General features: G+C 46.1%; 1 protein-coding gene across 1 annotated transcript in view; it reads left to right on the forward strand.

Moving 5' to 3' along the window:
• Nucleotides 1–542: 542 nt before the first annotated feature.
• Nucleotides 543–18,180, forward strand: part of ANOS1 (anosmin 1) — a 199,749-nt gene continuing 182,111 nt past the window's right edge. The window contains exon 1 of the mRNA XM_037986319.2: nt 543–951. Coding sequence (XP_037842247.2) covers nt 745–951 — 207 coding nt within the window. The 5' untranslated portion in view covers nt 543–744. The remainder of the gene's footprint in view (nt 952–18,180) is intronic.

Genomic DNA, 18,180 nt, shown 5'->3' on the forward strand with positions numbered 1-18,180 from the left:
GATGCGGGAAGGACGGAAGAAATGCAGGAGGGAGAGAAGGAGCAACATGTCTTCGGGACACTGTAGGGCAAATGTCCAGGCTCCCCTCCCCGTCTGCCTTACTGCCATTTCAGTTTTCTTCCCTTCTTTCCACTACCTGGGCAAAGGGAATTCGAATATGTGAAAGCGTTGGAAAAGCCTGGACCCAGGGGAGGTCGGGGAGAAAACAGGCCACTTAGGGGCGCAGGGTCAATCCCCAGGCAGGTGGGACGCCCCTGGGGGTCCTGAGGCCTCTTCCCTCCTGCTGAAGGGAGCAACCCTCCTGGCAGGCCTGGACCTGCTCACACCTGACGTTTACCTGGACGGAGGGGGGAGGTGGGAGGGGCAGGAAGCGGTTGGTGCGGACGGGAAAGGCGCCTGCATGGGAGCCCGGCCCCTTGAGACCCGCGCGGCGTGGAAAGCCGCTCGGCGTCGCCCTCCCCCGGAGCGCGCGAGCTCGCAGCCCCCGAGACCAGCCCACGGGCCCTGCGCCCGGCCCCCCTGTCACTCACACGCCTTCCAGCCAATGGTGCGGCCGCCTGTCCCCCTCACCCCACCCCTCGAGGGCGAGCTGGGAGGGAGGTCGGATGGGAGGGTCCGGCAGTAGTTGAAGGATTGAACTTTCCGGCTTAGTCGCGGCGGCTGCCTGGTCCCCAGCAGTGCAGTCCCGGCGCGGAGCAGGGAGCCTCGGCCCGCGCCCGGCGCCCTCGCCCACGACCTGCAGCCATGGTGCTTGGGGTGCCCAGCGCTGTCCTGACCCTCTGCCTCTGGCTGGCGGCCTCCAGGGTCTGCCTGGCGGCTGGCCCCGGCGCGGCTGCTGCGCGACGGCTGGACGAGTCGCTGTCTGCCGGGAGCGTCCAGCGCGCCCGCTGCGCCTCCAGGTGCCTGAGCCTGCAGATCACTCGCATCTCCGCCTTCTTCCAGCACTTCCAGGTACGGAGAGGCCCCCGCCCGCCCGGGGTTATTTCTGGGGCTGCGGCCGCGGCGGGGGCGCACCGGGGCGCGCGCCTCCCAGCCTGGGCGCGCAAAGTTCTCGGCCAGCGCCGCGGGCTGATCCTGGCTTCCCCTGGGCGTGGATCTTACAGTCGAGGTGCTGGAACCCTCCTTTCCAGCCTCTTCCCGGCTCCCGAAACGAAAAAGAAGCCCGAGGCATCTTGTCCCAACTCCCTCCTTCCCAGCGGGAAACCAAAGGCGATTTCCTTGGGGAGGGAGAGTCGTGAATGCCGAGGGTGGGTGTGTGGATGTGGCTGTTTCCCGGGAATTGAGTGCGCGAGACTCCGGGCGGGTGGCGACTCCTGCAAAGTCCTAGGCGCTCCGGGGCACTGGCAGGGAGTCCGGCAGGCCCGCCCGGCTGCGCCCGGGGACCTCGCCTCGAGCCCCAGCCCTGCAGGTGCCCGCCGGCCGACACTTTGTCTCTTTTGAACGATGGTTTTCACCCTCTGCGGGCTCAGAGCTCGCTGCCCACCCTTGTAGCCCCAGCCGGGGGACTTGTGCCAAGTCGTGTTCCAGGGTGCGCGTATATGCGTGTTGCGGGTGCGGGTGGCTGTGCGCGCCTCAATTCGGAACCCCAAATATTCCAGGTCTTGCTCTGGACTACCGTAGAGCGTCAGGGAAGAAGTGCCGGGGACAGGGGATTTGGCGGGGCCGTATTTGGATACTCCGCAACGAGTCCGGAGGGCACCGTCCCCCAAACCCCGTACGTAGGTTTTTTGAGGATGGGGGAGTGTGTGTGTGTGCGCGCGCGCTTGTGTGGGAGGCTCCGGGAGCTGCGCGCTTGGCTCCAGCGGGTTGCCGGGACTCTGCCCTGTGGCGCGGACCCCCCCGGGACTTGCGCGGAGGCTCCGGGTGCGGGTGGGCGCACGAGAGCAGGTTCCGGACTCAGCGGGAGCGAGTGCAGCTGCTGCCTCTACCGGCCCTGTCGAGCGCGCAAGCTCTGAAATCCTCCACTTACTTTGAACCTCTCTCATCCTTCTTTCCTTCTCATTATCGCCTCTATCCCTAGGTGCCCACCTGTTCCAAGTTCCCAGTCTTTCGCCTCAGGGAAACTCTGGAGGGACCAAAAGGAGAAGTGGGGACTGGGCGGGAACTGGAAGCCAAACCTTTGACTCTTAAACTGGGCGCCCCCCCTCCCGGGGCTGGGTCAAGGGGCGGAGGGTCCCCCTAGGGGCCCTGGGAATTAAGCTGCCAGAGGAGGCTATATTAATACGGGTGGAGTGTGGAAGTGATTCCCCTTAGTCCTCGGGGATGATCTTGAACCGGCTGGTGAAGCTGGTGAAGCTGTACAGTTGAGTTTGCTCTAAGTCGTAGAAGCAGCATCTCGTGGGTGTCAGAGAAATAGGCACGCTCTGCAGTCCTCCTGCGTCTTCAGAGAATGGAAGACCCAGTGCTCACCTCTTGTGGTGAAATTACCCAGACATCCTGGACAGAGCCGAGAGAGGGCCGGTCCCCAGGCACCTGGTTTCCAGCTCTCCGCGTCCTACCCTGAAAGTCACTCTCCTAAGAAGGTGCCACACTATTATTTGAAACAACAGAAAACAACGAAACGGAGCTGCCTATTCCCAGGGAGAAAGAGTACCTTTTTTTTTTTTCTTTTTATTGAATTGTCAGTGCTGTAATTTATTTGTTTTACAGTTTCAGTGGCTAAAGCAGCAGCTTAGATGAAGCCAGTTCCCGTGAAAGGCTTTTCTTGTGGTCTCCTTGGCATGATTTCTCTTTGAAAGAAAAACTGCTGACAGAATGCACATTGCTAGACAATCCTGATTACATTTTAATTAGCTGGGGGTGAAATAAGCTGCAAATTACTCAGTTAAGACTTAATAAGTGCTGTGTTTGTAATCAATTGCAAAGCCATTCTGGGAGCCTTAACCCTAACCTGGTAATGCCTATCTGATTTATCTAAATTGCGGGGATTAAGCTTTTTTAAGATCTGAAAAGACAGCAACACATTCTCCTTATAAAACCCCAAGCTTCCCTGTTCCCCACCGCTTGCCATATATATAAAATTAGAAGGAAGATGGGCCCGGCGCAGTGGCTCATGCCTGTAATCCCTGCACTTTGGGAGGCCAAGGCGGACGGATCATTTGAGGTCAGGAGTTCAAGACCAGCCTGGCCAACGTGAAATCCCGTCTCTACAAAAAATTAGCCTAGTGTAGTGGCGCATGCTTGTAGTCCCAGCTACTCAGGAGGCTGAGGCAGGAGAATCCTTGAACCTGGGAGGCAGTGGTTGCAGTGAGCCGAGATCACACCACTGCCCTACAGCCTGGGTGACAGAGCAAGACTCTGTCTCAAAAAAAAAAAAAAAAAAAAAAAGAAAGGAAGGTAGAGAAATCAGTCCGCAGACAACTCATGACACTGCATGTGGTGTTTATTAGTCTATTTATAAAGACTGGGCTACAGAAAGTCTTAGGAAGAGCCCTTTCCTACAGGGTCATCCCCCCCCAACTTCTGCTAATGAGCCCACCCATAAAGCTGTCTGTGGAGCAGGTGCCTGTTTCCATCTTCTCTTGCATGGTTTCAGGCTGTGTTTAAGGATGGAAGAAACTTGCCTGGCCTCCAGCCTGGATGCCCGCCAGGCATGTGGACTCTCAAGTATGAAAGCTGTCAGGCCTTGCCTCAGGAGAGCGCAACCTATGCACTCATGGGGTAGGCAGTGACGCAGATTCCCTGGGGCAGTGACCTGCTGTCATAGGCCTGCAGCGGAAGCTGTTGTCTCATAGTCTGTGTCCCAGTTGTCCCCACTGTCCTCCACTGCCCAGCCCTTCAGCAACAAGACAGAAAAGCGGTGGGTAGATGTTCACACCTGACACCTCCAGGTCTGCAGGCTGCTTCTGCCCCACCTGCGCACAGTGGCTGTCAACCATGCCCAAAAACACAAGGGACTCAGTACTGAGGCACGGGCGTGGGAGTGCAGACCACGGGCACCTGAGTAATCCGACACTGCTCCGACCTGGAAAGGAAGAAAGGAAGATGGGATGGAAACCCCATCATTTCACTACTGAATGCTGCCCTTCATTCACGAAAAGAAACAGTGCATGTTAGCATCTCCTGAAATGTCAGTATCTGGCTCCAGGATGCTTTGTCCAGGGCATTTGGCACGGAGCTATTTCAGGCTCACAAATAGAAGACATAAGTGCAGTTAGTAGAGTGAAGAGGAGCTATGGGTCTGTGAGGTATGGAGCAGGGAAGTGGGCTTTGGGGCTGGGCAGTTCTGCTCTACACCCAGGCTCTGCTGTTCGCAGATGGGTAGCTTGGGTGCATCACACCACCTTCCTGAATGTCAACCCTTCATGTGCCCGGTGGGGGAGAGAAACACCTGCCCTGCAAGATGCAATCAGGATGCAGAACATGTTGGGGTAATGCACGTGAGGGTAATACAGCAGCTAGCACTACCCGGAAGATTACTAAGGAGCAGCCACTCTTCTGGGTGTTTTACAAGTACTATTCTTTAAATCCCCGCAACACTCCTAGAAGGCAGCTACTAAATTAGAGAAGAACTCAGAGGTCTTGAAAAGTTGGCTCATCACACAGTTCATTGACTGTTTAGCTGGGTTATCACTGAGGATGGCTTCTAGCTTTTGGTTTTGTTTCTATTTTTAAGATTTTGTTGGTTAGCTGGATAATTTACTTCAGGACTGACTACCTAATTTTCAGGGCCTGGTGCAAAATAAAAACATGGGGCCTCTTACTCAGCAAGAAAAAAAGTGTTTGTCCAAGGAAATAAGATATAAAACGTTTTCTTTCTTTTGCCACTTGCTTCTCTTAACTAGTCATGGTGTTTTAAATTTCCTATTCCATGTAGTTCTCAGTAAAGAAAATTTAAAAGTTTAATTATTAGCATGACACTAACTCTTCTTTATATTGTGCAATGCCAGTTTTACACGCAAATATCAGAGCACTGAATTCCTGGAGGGAGCCCTGAAATGGCCAGAGGGTCCAACAGGCCAGACTCGGGAATGGTGGAAGCAGGAAGAGAAGGCTCCCCCAAGGCTTTGGGGTGTGCCCAGGGAACACTCATGTCTCACAGGCACCTAGAGCCTTGGGCTCAGACACATGTGCTCAGGCATGATGCTGGCCAGGTCCCCTCTTTTGCCTGCTGCTGCACCCAGGGATTGTACTCTTGCCTGGCACACGTCCTCTGGAAGTTGAGCCAGGTGCTTCCCCTTCGTAGGCCAGCTCCTCCTGCCCCCAGCAGATGGGCAGCTCCCAGGTGTATTGCAACCTCCTCAGTGGGTGTGCCATCCCAGTGTCTCAGAATCGGGCTGGCCACCCACCAAACACGCCATGATGCTGCTAGCATGGAATGGGGACAGACCCAACCATACCATGGGACACTGTAGGACATGCATATGGCCAACCCTGATCTTCCCTACACCCATGCGCAGGTTCCTGCAGGGATCATAGTGGGCAGGGATCCTGTGATGGGAGGTGGTGAGCAGAAGGCCAGTGGGGCCTGGGGTGCTGGTGATGGGGGAATGGGCGGCGAGAACCTGTCCTGGAGAGGTGAGGGTGCGGTGGGAGTCAGGATCGGTTGTAAGCTGACATGTCCACTCTCCAGTGAGTACTGCAGTGTGCTATTGACTCTTACATACAAAACTCAAACTCAAAGAATTTCAGCATGGCCATTGCAGAGCATACCCCAAGCCTAGGTCCTCTGGTGAGCATGGAGTGGACTGCACTGGTCATACGTCTGTGAAACTGACCTAGTTTGCTTTGTTTGTATGTCAAGGATGCAGCCATCTGGGAAAGTTTAAACCTACTTTAGTGTGGCAGTTCCTCATAGGGTCACCTGTAATGTTAAAGGGTACGATGCTAACATATGCTCACTTAGGGAGAAACATCTCTCCTTTTATGTTCTCAACTTCCCTAGAAGATTAAAGAAGAAGGAAAGGAGGGAGGTGGTGCCTGAGATAAGCCCTGTCTCTTTATAGGCGACTCTTTATGCATTTGAGAGTGACTTCATGCCTTATGCTTCATCTTGGACACTCCTGCTCCTCTGACCTCCCCTGGGTCTGCCCATGGTGGCACAGGTGTAGCGGAGTCTTGAGCTCTACACATAATAAGTTCCCTAAGCATGGACAGGCTTGGGACCTGCCGTTGGCAATCTCAGCATTGGCAGGCCTGGAACCTGCTCTTTCTCTGCCTGTGTTTTCTCAATGGAGGCTCGAGAGTAGGGTTTGAGGAAAAGTAGTAGTCCGTGGGCAAGTGAGGCGAGGGGTGTGTGTATGTGTGTCTGTGTCTCTGCCAGATTTCAGAATGCCCAGGGAGAAAGTGGATGGGATCCTGCTGGAAGACAAATAGCAGGTTGCCAGCAGCTTGGCCCTAGGGTTCCAGAATTGTACTGATGTTAAGAGATTTTTCCTTAATGGGACATTGTTCACCCTATAAGGTACCACTGATAGACTCCCTTCGGTAGCTGATTAGAGATCACAGGCTCTTCCTAGCAGTAATTGGAAGCTGTTTGTTTTGGCAAAAAGGAGAGTGAAGCTGGTGATGAGATCATTCCACTTAGAGGACCAGCCTCTCCTCCAAGAAAAGTAAACAAACAATTAGTGCATCAAAACCCCAGCAGCTACAAATCAGCCCCAGACTCACAGATTTCAGAGGAACGGATTTTGTGGTGCTCATACCCAGCCTATAATGTGTCCCTTTGCCCTGTGCTGAGTTTTCAGTTATATTGCAGGATGGCCAGGCATTTAGAGAGCCGCTGGCAGAGACACGGCTCGATGCAGTTTGGTCTTGGTGTTTCCTGGTCTGAGTTATTGGCTCTCTGGCTGCATTTCTAACATGTTCTGAATTTGACCCAAAAGAAACCTTATGCTATTCATTGCAATTTTTTGTGTTTTTAATATGGTATTTCTCTTTGAACATGATTTAAAACTCTACCTTATTGTGACTGTAATAGAACATTTAAAAACAATAGAAAATACACTTACTAACTTGTTTATTTCTTCATGCAGTATATCAAATATATATCAGATATATATCTCTGTGTGTATATATATATATACTTGTATATATATATATGTGATATTATTTATGCACATGTGTGTATTTGGACACCTAAATTAAAAAGGTAATATTGTTGGTGCAAGTGTTCCCACTTTAAAAAATGTAATCATAAATTTGGAGGTTATCATATTTATTCAAAATAAATTCACCACCTTTCATATTCTAACCTACCAGGTATGTTTCAGTGAGTGAGTATAAAATGTTGGGGTTAAGGTAGAGAGACTTATGAAAGTATTAGGGGGCACTGCTTGTATTAAGTCAGAAATGGAGAAGTTCCAATGGATTACTTGGTATTGCTGTCCAGAAACTGGACTCTCGTACCATTTTGGGGGGAAGGGAGGTTTGGGGCAGCAATTAATGAAGCATATCTATATTATCAAAAGGCATTTTTATTTATGAAATAGGAACAGAAATAACTGAAAATGCCTCTTTGCAATGCCTTGTGTAAAGTATAGAATAACATAATTCCTGGGCATCATCTAAGCTCACAGAGCCTTAGGGTTCTGAAGTCAGCTACCTTTCAACCTTTCCATTTAACTTACCCTGGGCTCCATATTTTGAAAGCAGGTTGTCTATCAACATATGGCATTTATTAAGTATGACCTAGTTTTTCCTCTTTACATTAATCCAAGATATCCATAACTCTTTCAAGCTTTAGATTAGCATTAGGTTGCCGCCATGACCAGAACTGATTGATAAAATGAATAGTCATTACATTTTAGTTCTCTTTGCACCATCATCTTAGGAAAATGTGTCATTTTTGGGAGTTTTCTGAAATATTTTAAAAGAGGTGATAGACACCAATTCCTTCTCCAGTCGATTCAGTTGTTGACCTCTTTCTTGCCTCTCACCCCACCATCTCCCGGCTCCTGTATCAGCTGCTAATAGCTTACAGCTGCTTCCTTTTAAGGGAATAACCTTTGGCCGATGGGCACCATCTTGCTTGCAAGGTCATGCATCCTCCTTCCTTGATGTGGGCAGACCATGGCAATTGGCTCTCTGCTCAGGGGATATAGGAGGTCAGCCGTCTGCTGGAATCAGCTCTGTAATGCAATTCATGCCCAAAAACATTGCATGGGATCGGGCTCATGCAGGGCTCAGGCTGAGATCCCATCCCCACACAGGTTTTATTTCTGCCTTCTCCTGCTTCCTCTCTTCCCTCTTCTACTGAGAGCTTCTTTCCCCGCCCCAATATTACCCCATGTCCGAGAAACCCCATTTCAACCTCTGCTTCTAGGAAACCCAGTCTAAGACACCTCCCTTCAGAAACACTTGGTCCAGTTCAACACTTTTGTTTTTTCTGATCAGACAACTCGATTCTTATAGAAATGACCTGTTCAAGCTAGTAGGTAGAAGAAGTAAAAATACAATCTAGTTTTTACACTCTCAGCTAAGACTTCATTTACTATCCTTTAAAAAATTGAGAGAGAATACAAAGTTTAAACGTTATTTTATTTTATTTTATTTTATTTTTATTTATTTATTTATTTTGAGACGGAGTCTCGCGCTGTCACCCGGGCTGGAGTGCAGTGGCACGAACTTGGCTCACTGCAAGCTCCGCCTCCCGGGTTCACACCATTCTCCTGCCTCAGCCTCCCGAATAGCTGGGACTACAGGCGTCCGCCACCACGCCTGGCTCATTTTTTCTATTCTTTAATAGAGACAGGTTTTTACCGTGTTATCCAGGATGGTCTCAATCTTCTGACGTATTCTGACGTCGTTATCCGCCCGCCTCGGCCTCCCAAAGTGCTGGGATTACAGGCGTGAGCCACCGCGCCTGGCCTAAACATAATTTTAAATAAAGAAACAGATTCAGAAGATTTTCTGTTACTTGAATTTAGTTTCTAGCTCCTGATGACTTCAGTAAAAGGATTTCAATTCTTGGACCTAGTAGGTAAGCACATTCATGCTCCCTCATTGTTGAGAATTCAATGAAATGTGAAAATATGCACTGTTCAGGCAAGCTTGAAATAGCGGTAGGGTAGGTAGGCAGTAGCTGGAGTGAGAGGACATCATTAACGACAGTACTACATGGCAGGTCTAGGAAGAAGGCAAGGGAGCCCCAATATTTCAGGTATCAGCCAACATTGGATTTACTCAGCATGCAACCAGAGGAGCTATACCCCGGAAAAGCTGCCTCCTCTGGGACCTGCAATCCTTTGTATATTTTAAAAATGTAATTTATGTATGGTTTCAAAGAGGTGAGGGGAGAAATTTTCCCTGATGGTAAAGAGGGTTGGATAAAAATAGTTATCCTTATTAGCCAATATGTAAAAAACACCCAGAAAGGAACAAATGTAGCATTTGTAGATTGTTTTCATGTAAATCACTGTCTGTTTAGGTGCTGGGTGTGTTTCTTTCTTTAAAAAGTACTGATTGATTTGCATTTCCCTGATTACTAGTGATGCTGAGCATTTTTTCATATGTTTGTTGGCCATTTGTATATCTTCTTTTGAGAATCGTTTATTCATGTTCCTAGCCCACTTTTTGATGAGATTGTTTTTTCTTCTTGCTGATTTGTTTGGGTTCCTTGTAGATTCTGGATATTAGTTATTTGTCGGATGTATAGGTTGTGAAGATTTTCTCCCACTCTGTGGGTTGTCTGTTTACTCTGCTGACTGTTCTTTTTGCTGTGCAAAAGCTCTTCAGTTTAATTAAGTCGCACCTATTTATCTTTGTTTTTGTTGCATTTGCTTTTGGGTATTTGGTCATGAAATCTTTGCCTAAGCCAATGTCTCAAAGGATTATTCCAATGTTATCTTCTAGAATCATTATAGTTTCAGGTCTTAGATTTAAGTCCTTGATCCATCTTGAGTTGGTTTTTGTATACAATGAGAGATGAGGATCCAGTTTCATTCTCCTACATGTGGCTTGCCAATTATCCCAGCACCGTTTGTTGAATAGGGTGTCCTTTCCTCACTTTGTTTTTGTTTGCTTTGTCGAACCACAGTGCGATACCACCTTACCCCCTGTAAGGATGGCTATTATCAAAAAACCAAAAAATAGTAGATGTTGATGTGGATGCAGTGAAAAGGGAACACTTCTACACCGCTGGTGGGAATGTAAACTAGTTAAACCACTGTGGAAAATGGTGTGGAGATTCCTTAAAGAACTAAAAGTAGAACTACTGTTTGATCCAGCAATCCCACTACTGGATATCTACCCAGAGAAAAAGAAGTCATTGTATGAAAAATATACTTGCACACGCATGTTTATAGCAGCACAATTTGCAATTGCAAAAATGTGGAACCAGCCCAAACTCCCATCAATCAATGAGTGGATAAAGAAACTGTGGTATATATGTGTGTGTGTGTGTGTGTGTATAAATATATATATACACACACAATGGAATACCACTCAGCCATAAAAAGGAATGAACTAATGGCATTCGCAGCAACCTGGATGGGATTGGAGACCATTATTGTAAGTGAAGTAACTCAGGAATGGAAAACCAAACATCGTATGTTCTCACTTGTAAGTGGGAGCTAAGCTATGAGAATGCAAAGGCATAAGAGTGATACAGTGGACTTCAGGGGAAAGGGTGGGAAGGGGGTGAAGGATAAAAGACTACACAGGGTTCAGTGTATACTGCTCGGGTGATGGGTGCACCCAAATTTCACAAATCACCACTAAAGAACTTACTTGTCTAACCATATACCACCTGCTCCCCCAAAACCTATAGAAATATTTTTTTAAAAAGTACTGATTTAATAAGTTCCATTTATTTCAGCTAATATCAGTGGATTGTTACAGTTCCAAAGATGAGCTAAAACCTCTGTACATGAGGAACTTAGGGTCTATTTGAGGCTAAGACTTGTTTGTAAACAGACAAGTTCAGCCCAATAGATGGAGTTTTTTGTATGAGATCTCAGAGGAGGGAGGGTGTTTATCTTTTTAGGGAACGTCTCATAATTGCTCGCTGAGTTATTCCAGCTTGGAACAGCATGTGTATAAATAGAGAGTCTTGCAACAGACTTGCAACAGACTGTCTGTTGTTGGTCTGTCTGTTGGGGACCATAACCTAAATGGCCATGATACAGCGTCAGCCTCCCAGCTAGCAGCCAGGCTTTGGGAACTTGTTAGAGAAGGAATAAATAGCCACAAAGCTCAAGTGCTTTGTTCTGCAAGGCAGATTAAGAGCATGCCCATTGTAACCTGATGCCACATTCAAGCCACAACACTCAGGAGTGTGTGTCTTGCTGGTTCTTGCTAATCTGGTTGAATTTCAACTCTTAATGCTTTTCAGTTGATCTCTATGGAGATCCTTGGCCGCACCCCTAAGAAAGTGCCTAAGAAAGAAGAAGTGAGGAAAAGGAGGCTGTTCATCTCTTGGCTTACGGTTAGACACAGCTTCTGAATTAGTGGAAGGTAGAAGCTCTCCGAAATTCCTGAGCCATGGGACAGAAGGCATTTAGCATTGCATTTTACAGTGTTTTGAAGTTGACACAGTTGTTTCACATAAAGTATCTATTTGACCGTCACAACTACTCTGTGAGGTCAGGAATGTTATTTTTCTTTCCAGATAAGAAAACTGAAGGCCTGAACATGAGATAACCAAGGATCCATAGCAGAAACTCAAGCCCTCATTGTCACATTCCTAGATATTTGTACTGAATGACCCCACTTCTTAGTATGTTAGCAGCTAGAGAAGACAGAGGGGAAACAGCACCTATATTACGATCCAGAGACAGTCAGTTGTGAGGGAACTAGGATGGGATTTCTCACTTACTCATTGGCTTCTGGACACAGTTTTGCACCACAGTTGCACAGGTGAGGACAATTGAAAGGTTGCTGGTGTGATAGAAAATGGCTTGAAAAATATCATTCCATCAACACCATCCCGAGTGGTGGTGCACGTACCCACCCAATACATTCTTCTAACCAATAAGAATCTGCAAAACGCAACTGTCTTTCAGGTATCTTAGATTGTGAGGCCCCAGCATATGTGAGATGTGCTTCTTGCCTCCAAAACAATTACTTTCTTTAAGAATTTTTTGTTTGTTGTTTACACAAGGTCTCCCTCTGTTACCTAGGCTGGAGTACAGTGCCATGACCATATCTCACTGTAGCTTTGCACTCCTAGGGTTAAGAAATCCTCCCTCAACGTCTTGAGTAACTGGGACTACAGGTGTGTTACACCCTGTACCTGGCTAATTTTTTTCCAGAGATGGGGTCTTGCTTTGTTGATCAGGCTAGTTTCAAACTCCTGACTTCCAGTGATTCTGTTGCATCAGCCTCCCAAAGTACTGAGATTACAGGTGCGAGCCACCGTACCTGGTCAAGAGAATTATTTTCTACTGGAGAGAGGGACAAATGTTTAATAAAATTGCTGCAAGTTGTGGACATGAAGAAAGAAACTATTAAAGCCATGAATCATCTTTTAAGTCCTTACATATAGTCATTTAACTCATGATCATGGGTATTGATATTTTTCAGATGAAGAACGTCTTTTTTTGTTTTTCGTCAATTGCTTTTGTTTAGGCCCATCCAGTTTTCCATGCATGTAATGAAATAGTTTTCGCGACATTCTTGGGGAAGCGTTCCAAGCAGCTGGAGTCCTGGACATCACAGGGGATGTTTGCTGCCTGCGAATAACAAGTCATGGTGTCCTCATTCTTGGCTGTGTTGCTGTTGTGTATGTTGATGGGACATGTGTGGAGTCGTTGTGCGTGGTAATTGTAGCTTGCATGTATGTGACAGCCATTTCCACGAGCTCAGTGTGCCTGACATGCTTGCTTCACTGCCTTTTGTTTGGGTTTTGGTTATGTGTGTGTGTGTTTACACTTTATAATTCTTTCCGGCATCTCTGCAAAATATAAAAGTTAGGCAGTAAGGAAATCTTTCAAAAAAAGAATTTTGAAAATTCTCAAGGCTGCACATGAGAACAAGATGGTAAAGATGTGAAGTTTTGAGGTTCTTTAATCCCCGAAGCTTTAAAACCTCTCCTCAGGGGAGTCTGAGAAACAATACCCCATCAAAAGGCTTGAAAAGAATCCAGCAACTAATCAAGGCTCTTAATTCACATTCTGTTTACCCTTTTGTTTTGAATTATAACTTTTTTATTTCATAAGGTTTTTTCTTTACTTTTCAAGTTATCTTCAGGTTATTAATACTTCAGAAAATATTTTCTTAGTGAGCTCAAAAATACATAATTTTGTGTTTCACATTACCCTGATTCTCATAAAGATAAGGCAGATATGTTGTTACCACTTAAAAAGTCACATAATGGGCCAGGCGTGGTGGCTCTCACCTGTAATCCCAGCACTTTGGAAGGCCAACGCAGGCAGATCACCTGAGGTCAGGAGTTTGAGACCAGCTTGGCCAACATGGCAAACCCCGTCTCTACTAAAAATACAAAAATTAGCCAGGTGTGGCAGTGCGCACCTGTAGTCCCAGCTACTAAGGAGGCTGAGGCAAAAGAATTTCTGGAACTTGGGAGGTGGAGGTTGCAGTGAGCCGAGATTGTGCCACTGTACTCCAGCCTGGTGACAAAGAACCTGTTGAGTTCTTTGAAGGGTTCATTCAAGGAAAGTTGATTAACTCTTGTTTAAATCTCTAACAGGGCGTTATTGCAAGAGACAGTCCATCTAGACTTACACAAATATCCCAGTCCTTCTCTTTAAATGCCTACACCGTTGGAAGTAACAACACTCTTCTGAAATGTAAACTCCTTGTTATACCATGTATACCAGAAAGAAAGTTGGCCAAAACCTGTAAACCTAAAATATGGGCGAGAGATTTTTAACAGAATACACAGCTTATATTGACATGTGTAACCCCATCAACTGGACAGGTCCTGTGTGTTGTTATAATAAATCCGGTATGCCAAGGAGGTTTGCATTTCAGGGTCATTAGTTGGCTTTCCAACTGATAGGACTCCCGCAGAATGCAAATTGCAAGATCCTTTACAATCATAAGGAATAGTGATAATAGAATCATCCCCACAATTGGAAGTATACAAATGTTTCCTGAGAACTCTGCGCCAACAGTTTCTGATGCAGTGCTGAGATTTCCATCTTTTCTTCTTCATGGCCAGATACTTACTTTTGTCTCTGCCAACTCCTGTTTTATCCCTTGCTTGATGGTCATTTCTCCCCAGTGGACAGAGTTCTGCTCACCGTAGAGGTGTAATTGTGCCTAAAACAAGGAACAGAGAATGACGTAGCTGTAAGGAGATGCTATGGCAACCAGACATCGGAGGTTACCTATTCCTGCCCAATAGTCCTGCCATTCGAATGACCCGCATAAAGGCAGAATTATAAACCACACCACAGCATGGGTACCTGCCCCCTGGAGTTGAAACCAATCCTGTTGATGCCATGAATGCCAAGTTCATGCAGAAGTTACTGACTCCTTTCAGATAGAATTAGAAGAAAATAGGAGGCCAGTTGTTGTCAACATGTTTTGACAACTGTGGTTCTTTTAAATTTCATCTGTGGCAAGAAGGGACAGAGACGTCACCTAGGGTGGTGTCCACCATTAAAAACAGTCATTGTTTGAAGGTGGGCACTTTGTTCCCCATTTTCTTTTCCATGTTTTGGGCTATTAAAGCTATTTTGGGCCAGGCAAGGTAGCTCATGCCTGTATTCCCAGTCCTTTGGGAGGCTGAGGTGGGAGAATTGCTTGAGTCCAGGAGTTCGAGGCTGCAGTGAGCTCCAGTGGCACCACTGCACTCTAGTTGGGTGACAAGAGTGAGACTGTGTCCTCAAAACAGAAAAGTCATTTGGAACTAGAACTTTGCCTTTAAAATCTAAAATCTGTGTCCCATATATCCTTGATGGATAGTGCCATCATATCTTTTGTTTAATCATTTATTTTTTAAATTTTGAATTTTTATTTATTGTATTTATTTACGTTTTGAGTCAGGGTCTCACTCTGTCATCCAGGCTGGAGTGCAGTGGTGCAATCATGGCTCACTGCAGCCTCAAACTCCCTGGCTCAAGGATCCCTCCACCTCAGCCTTTCAAGTAGCTGGTACTACAGACATGTACCACCACACTTGGCTAATTTTTTAACAGTTTGTGGAGACAAGTTCTCACTATATTGCCTAGGCTTGAGTTTTTATTTTTTGAAAATACAGATAGGGTCTCGCTATGTTGCCCAGGCTGGTCTTGAACTTCTGGCCGCAAGAGATCCTCCCATCTGGGCTTCCCAAAGTGCTGGGATTACAGGTGTGAGCCACTGTGCCAGGCCAGCCCATCATATCTTTGAGAAGAAATGCATTGTCTCTCTCTTCTCGCTCTCTCCTGTTTTCTCTTTTCTTTCCCCCTGTCTTCCCTCTCCCTTTCTTACTATTTTGACATTTGGCTGTACCATTTTGAAAGCAGTACAGCCAAACCTAGTGGTCATCATTCCAGAAATGGCCCACATCTGGGAAGTATTCTCTTTTTTCCCATTGGGCCAGAATTTAAAAGAAAGTGGAGAACATCTTTTGGTTGTTTTTGTTGTTTCCACATTTTTGTATCCGGAGTTATGAGCTAACGTCCTCACAGCTGCAAAGAAATTAAAAGAAAAAAGTCTGGATAGAATATATTTTCTGGTTAAGTATCACAATCACCAGAAAAACAAATATAGACTAGTTGGCCGTCTGTATTTTCATTTTTTTATTATCCAGGAGCTATAGATTTTTGCAATGTTTTAAACCTGTTTTTAATAGGGCAATATTTGCATACTCTAGTTCAATTTATTACTCCACAATTTTGAAAAAAAGATAGAGGTTGCTTTTTTACATAACCTCATGAAATTAGGGCTAGAATTTAATTTCCATATATTTGTCAGTGTGTATATTATGCATGCGTGTCTAGTTCAGGGTTTGTCAACCATGGCACTGTGGACGTTTTGGAGCAGATTCTTTGTTGAGTGGAGGGGCTGTCTGGTGCATTTTAATGGTTCCACAGCATCCCTGGCCTCTCCCTACTCAATGCCAGTACCATCCCTCCCACCTTCAGTCATAACAAAACTGATGTCTCCAAACAGCAATATGTGAATATTTGTATCGGGATATCCATATCTATTCCGTTCGTCTCTGTCTCTGGGTCTCTATCTCTGTGTCTGTCTCTGTCTCTGTATATGTTTTGCTTCCACTCTATGGCAAACATCCTGGCAGTCATGACATGTCTTAGCTTCTTGTTCTCAGGAAACGCTAAGGGTCTGTGCTATGTCAGGCTCTTTGCTAAGCACTGGTGTTGCCAAGATGACCAAGGCACACGCCTTCATTCCCAAAGGACCATGTCAGGGAACTGGGGTGCACAGACACAAAGGAGGCATCAGATGGCACTAGCTCAGAGATGGGAGGCCACAAGATGGGGTTTACGGGGTGATCCAGAGCACACTGTGAATCCAGACTGCTGGTGCCCTACCCTGGTTCTGTCCCTTCCTATGATTATATCTCTGCTGTAAGTAATTCTGGAATCAAAACCGATGCTGTGAACTCTCTCGCTTACGGGGAGACATGGGCATCCCCATTCACAGTCAGAGGAGAAGGTTTGGGCCCTGAGATCACCACAAAAGGACAGGGTTAGCCTGACAAGTTTTCATCTTCTGAATAAATGAGACCTTGTAGCGTTCTGTTAAGTTTCTCTCTCCTAAATAAAAGCCTCATTTTCCTTGTGTCTTTAGCAACCCTGATTGTGAAGATGTGTCGTGGCATGTGAGCATGATCGTATAAGTAGATGGATGGTTTTTACCTGTGAGCAGACTCGTGCAAACTTAGTTATGCTGCATCTTCTTTAAATTCACATTATCATTATTTCTGTTGGTGAACTGGTCCTAAGGTCTCCTGTTTTGGGGACTTGTTTGCACGTAAACTTCTTTTCCTTTCTGAAGACTGTTGTCTCTACCCTCTCTCTCAGACCATCGACTGCCCTTTCCTCCATTTCGATGGTGGTGCTGCTTCATTGAGTTTTCTGGGATGCCATGCATTTTACTCAGAACAGAGCCTCTTACTCGGCTTACAGATGCGCTGGCTGTCATCAAGATGAGTTAGGCCTAGAGGGAGTGCCTGGTGCTGACGATCTTGGGATTCAAAAATAGTGTGGTGCACGCCTGTAGCCCCAGCTGCTTGAGAGGCTGAGGAGGGACGATCACAGCCTAGGAGTTCTATTCTAGCCTGGGCAACACAGTGAGACCCCATTGCTACAAAAGATAAAATAAAATGAATAGTGTGTAACCCTGGATCCCCAGTGCTCTATAGTCTGGTCTGAGAGACCCCTCCACCTCAAAAAAAAAAAGAGAGATTTAAAAACTTCACTTTTAATTTAAGAGACTCTTTCCAGTTTGTTTTGAAGTATCTAGTTCAATCGGTAGAGCATGATATGCAGATCTCTTGGATGTGCTTTTGTTACTTAAAGATTTCCTATTCTGGGTGGCCATAGTGGGCCTGTCATCCCAGTGCTTTGGGAGGCTGAGATGGGAGGATCACTTGAGATTGGGAGTTTGAGATGAGGTTGGGGGTTTGAGACCAGCCTGGGCATCAAAGTGAGACCCCATCTCTACCAAAAAAAAATTAGCCAGGTGTGGTGGTGCATACCTCTCATCCTTGCTACTTGAGAGTCTGAGGCAGAAGAATTGCTTGAACCCAGCATGTTGAGCTACAGTGAGCTATGATTGAGCCACTGCACTCCAGCCTAGGTGACAGAGAGACCCTGTCTCTGAAAAAAGAAAGATTTCCCATTTCCATATGATGCATTGGATGAGATTAAGGTAGATTTTTATAGAAATTTGAAATCCTGGATAAATATTGCGTAAGGAAAAAAACTCATTTAATTCCAAGTCATCTATTCTATTGGGAAAACATACCTGGCTTTTTAGACATGCTTCTAATTCTGCAATGAACACATTTTTCTTGGAATGAGTTTTATTTTTTTGCAAAGCAAAGTTTTTTCTTGGGGTTATTGCTCTTTTCTCTTGCATCACATTTAATTAATCATGTTTTCTCAAGTGGTCCCTCATTAAAACACACTGTCTTTTGAAGTTTATATTAAAATAACCCAGAATCATGATGAATGGGTTGGAATGTAAGTCAGGGCATAATGGACTACGAGGTGCTCTATTTTAGTTTGATGAATTATTCTGCACTCTTTAATGAATAACATAAATTAGCATAATGAAAAAGCATGTATCACAAGAAAACAATGTGACAAAAATCTGACACTT

Source organism: Chlorocebus sabaeus, chromosome X (genome assembly GCF_047675955.1).
Source record: "Chlorocebus sabaeus isolate Y175 chromosome X, mChlSab1.0.hap1, whole genome shotgun sequence".
Lineage (NCBI taxonomy): Eukaryota > Metazoa > Chordata > Mammalia > Primates > Cercopithecidae > Chlorocebus > Chlorocebus sabaeus.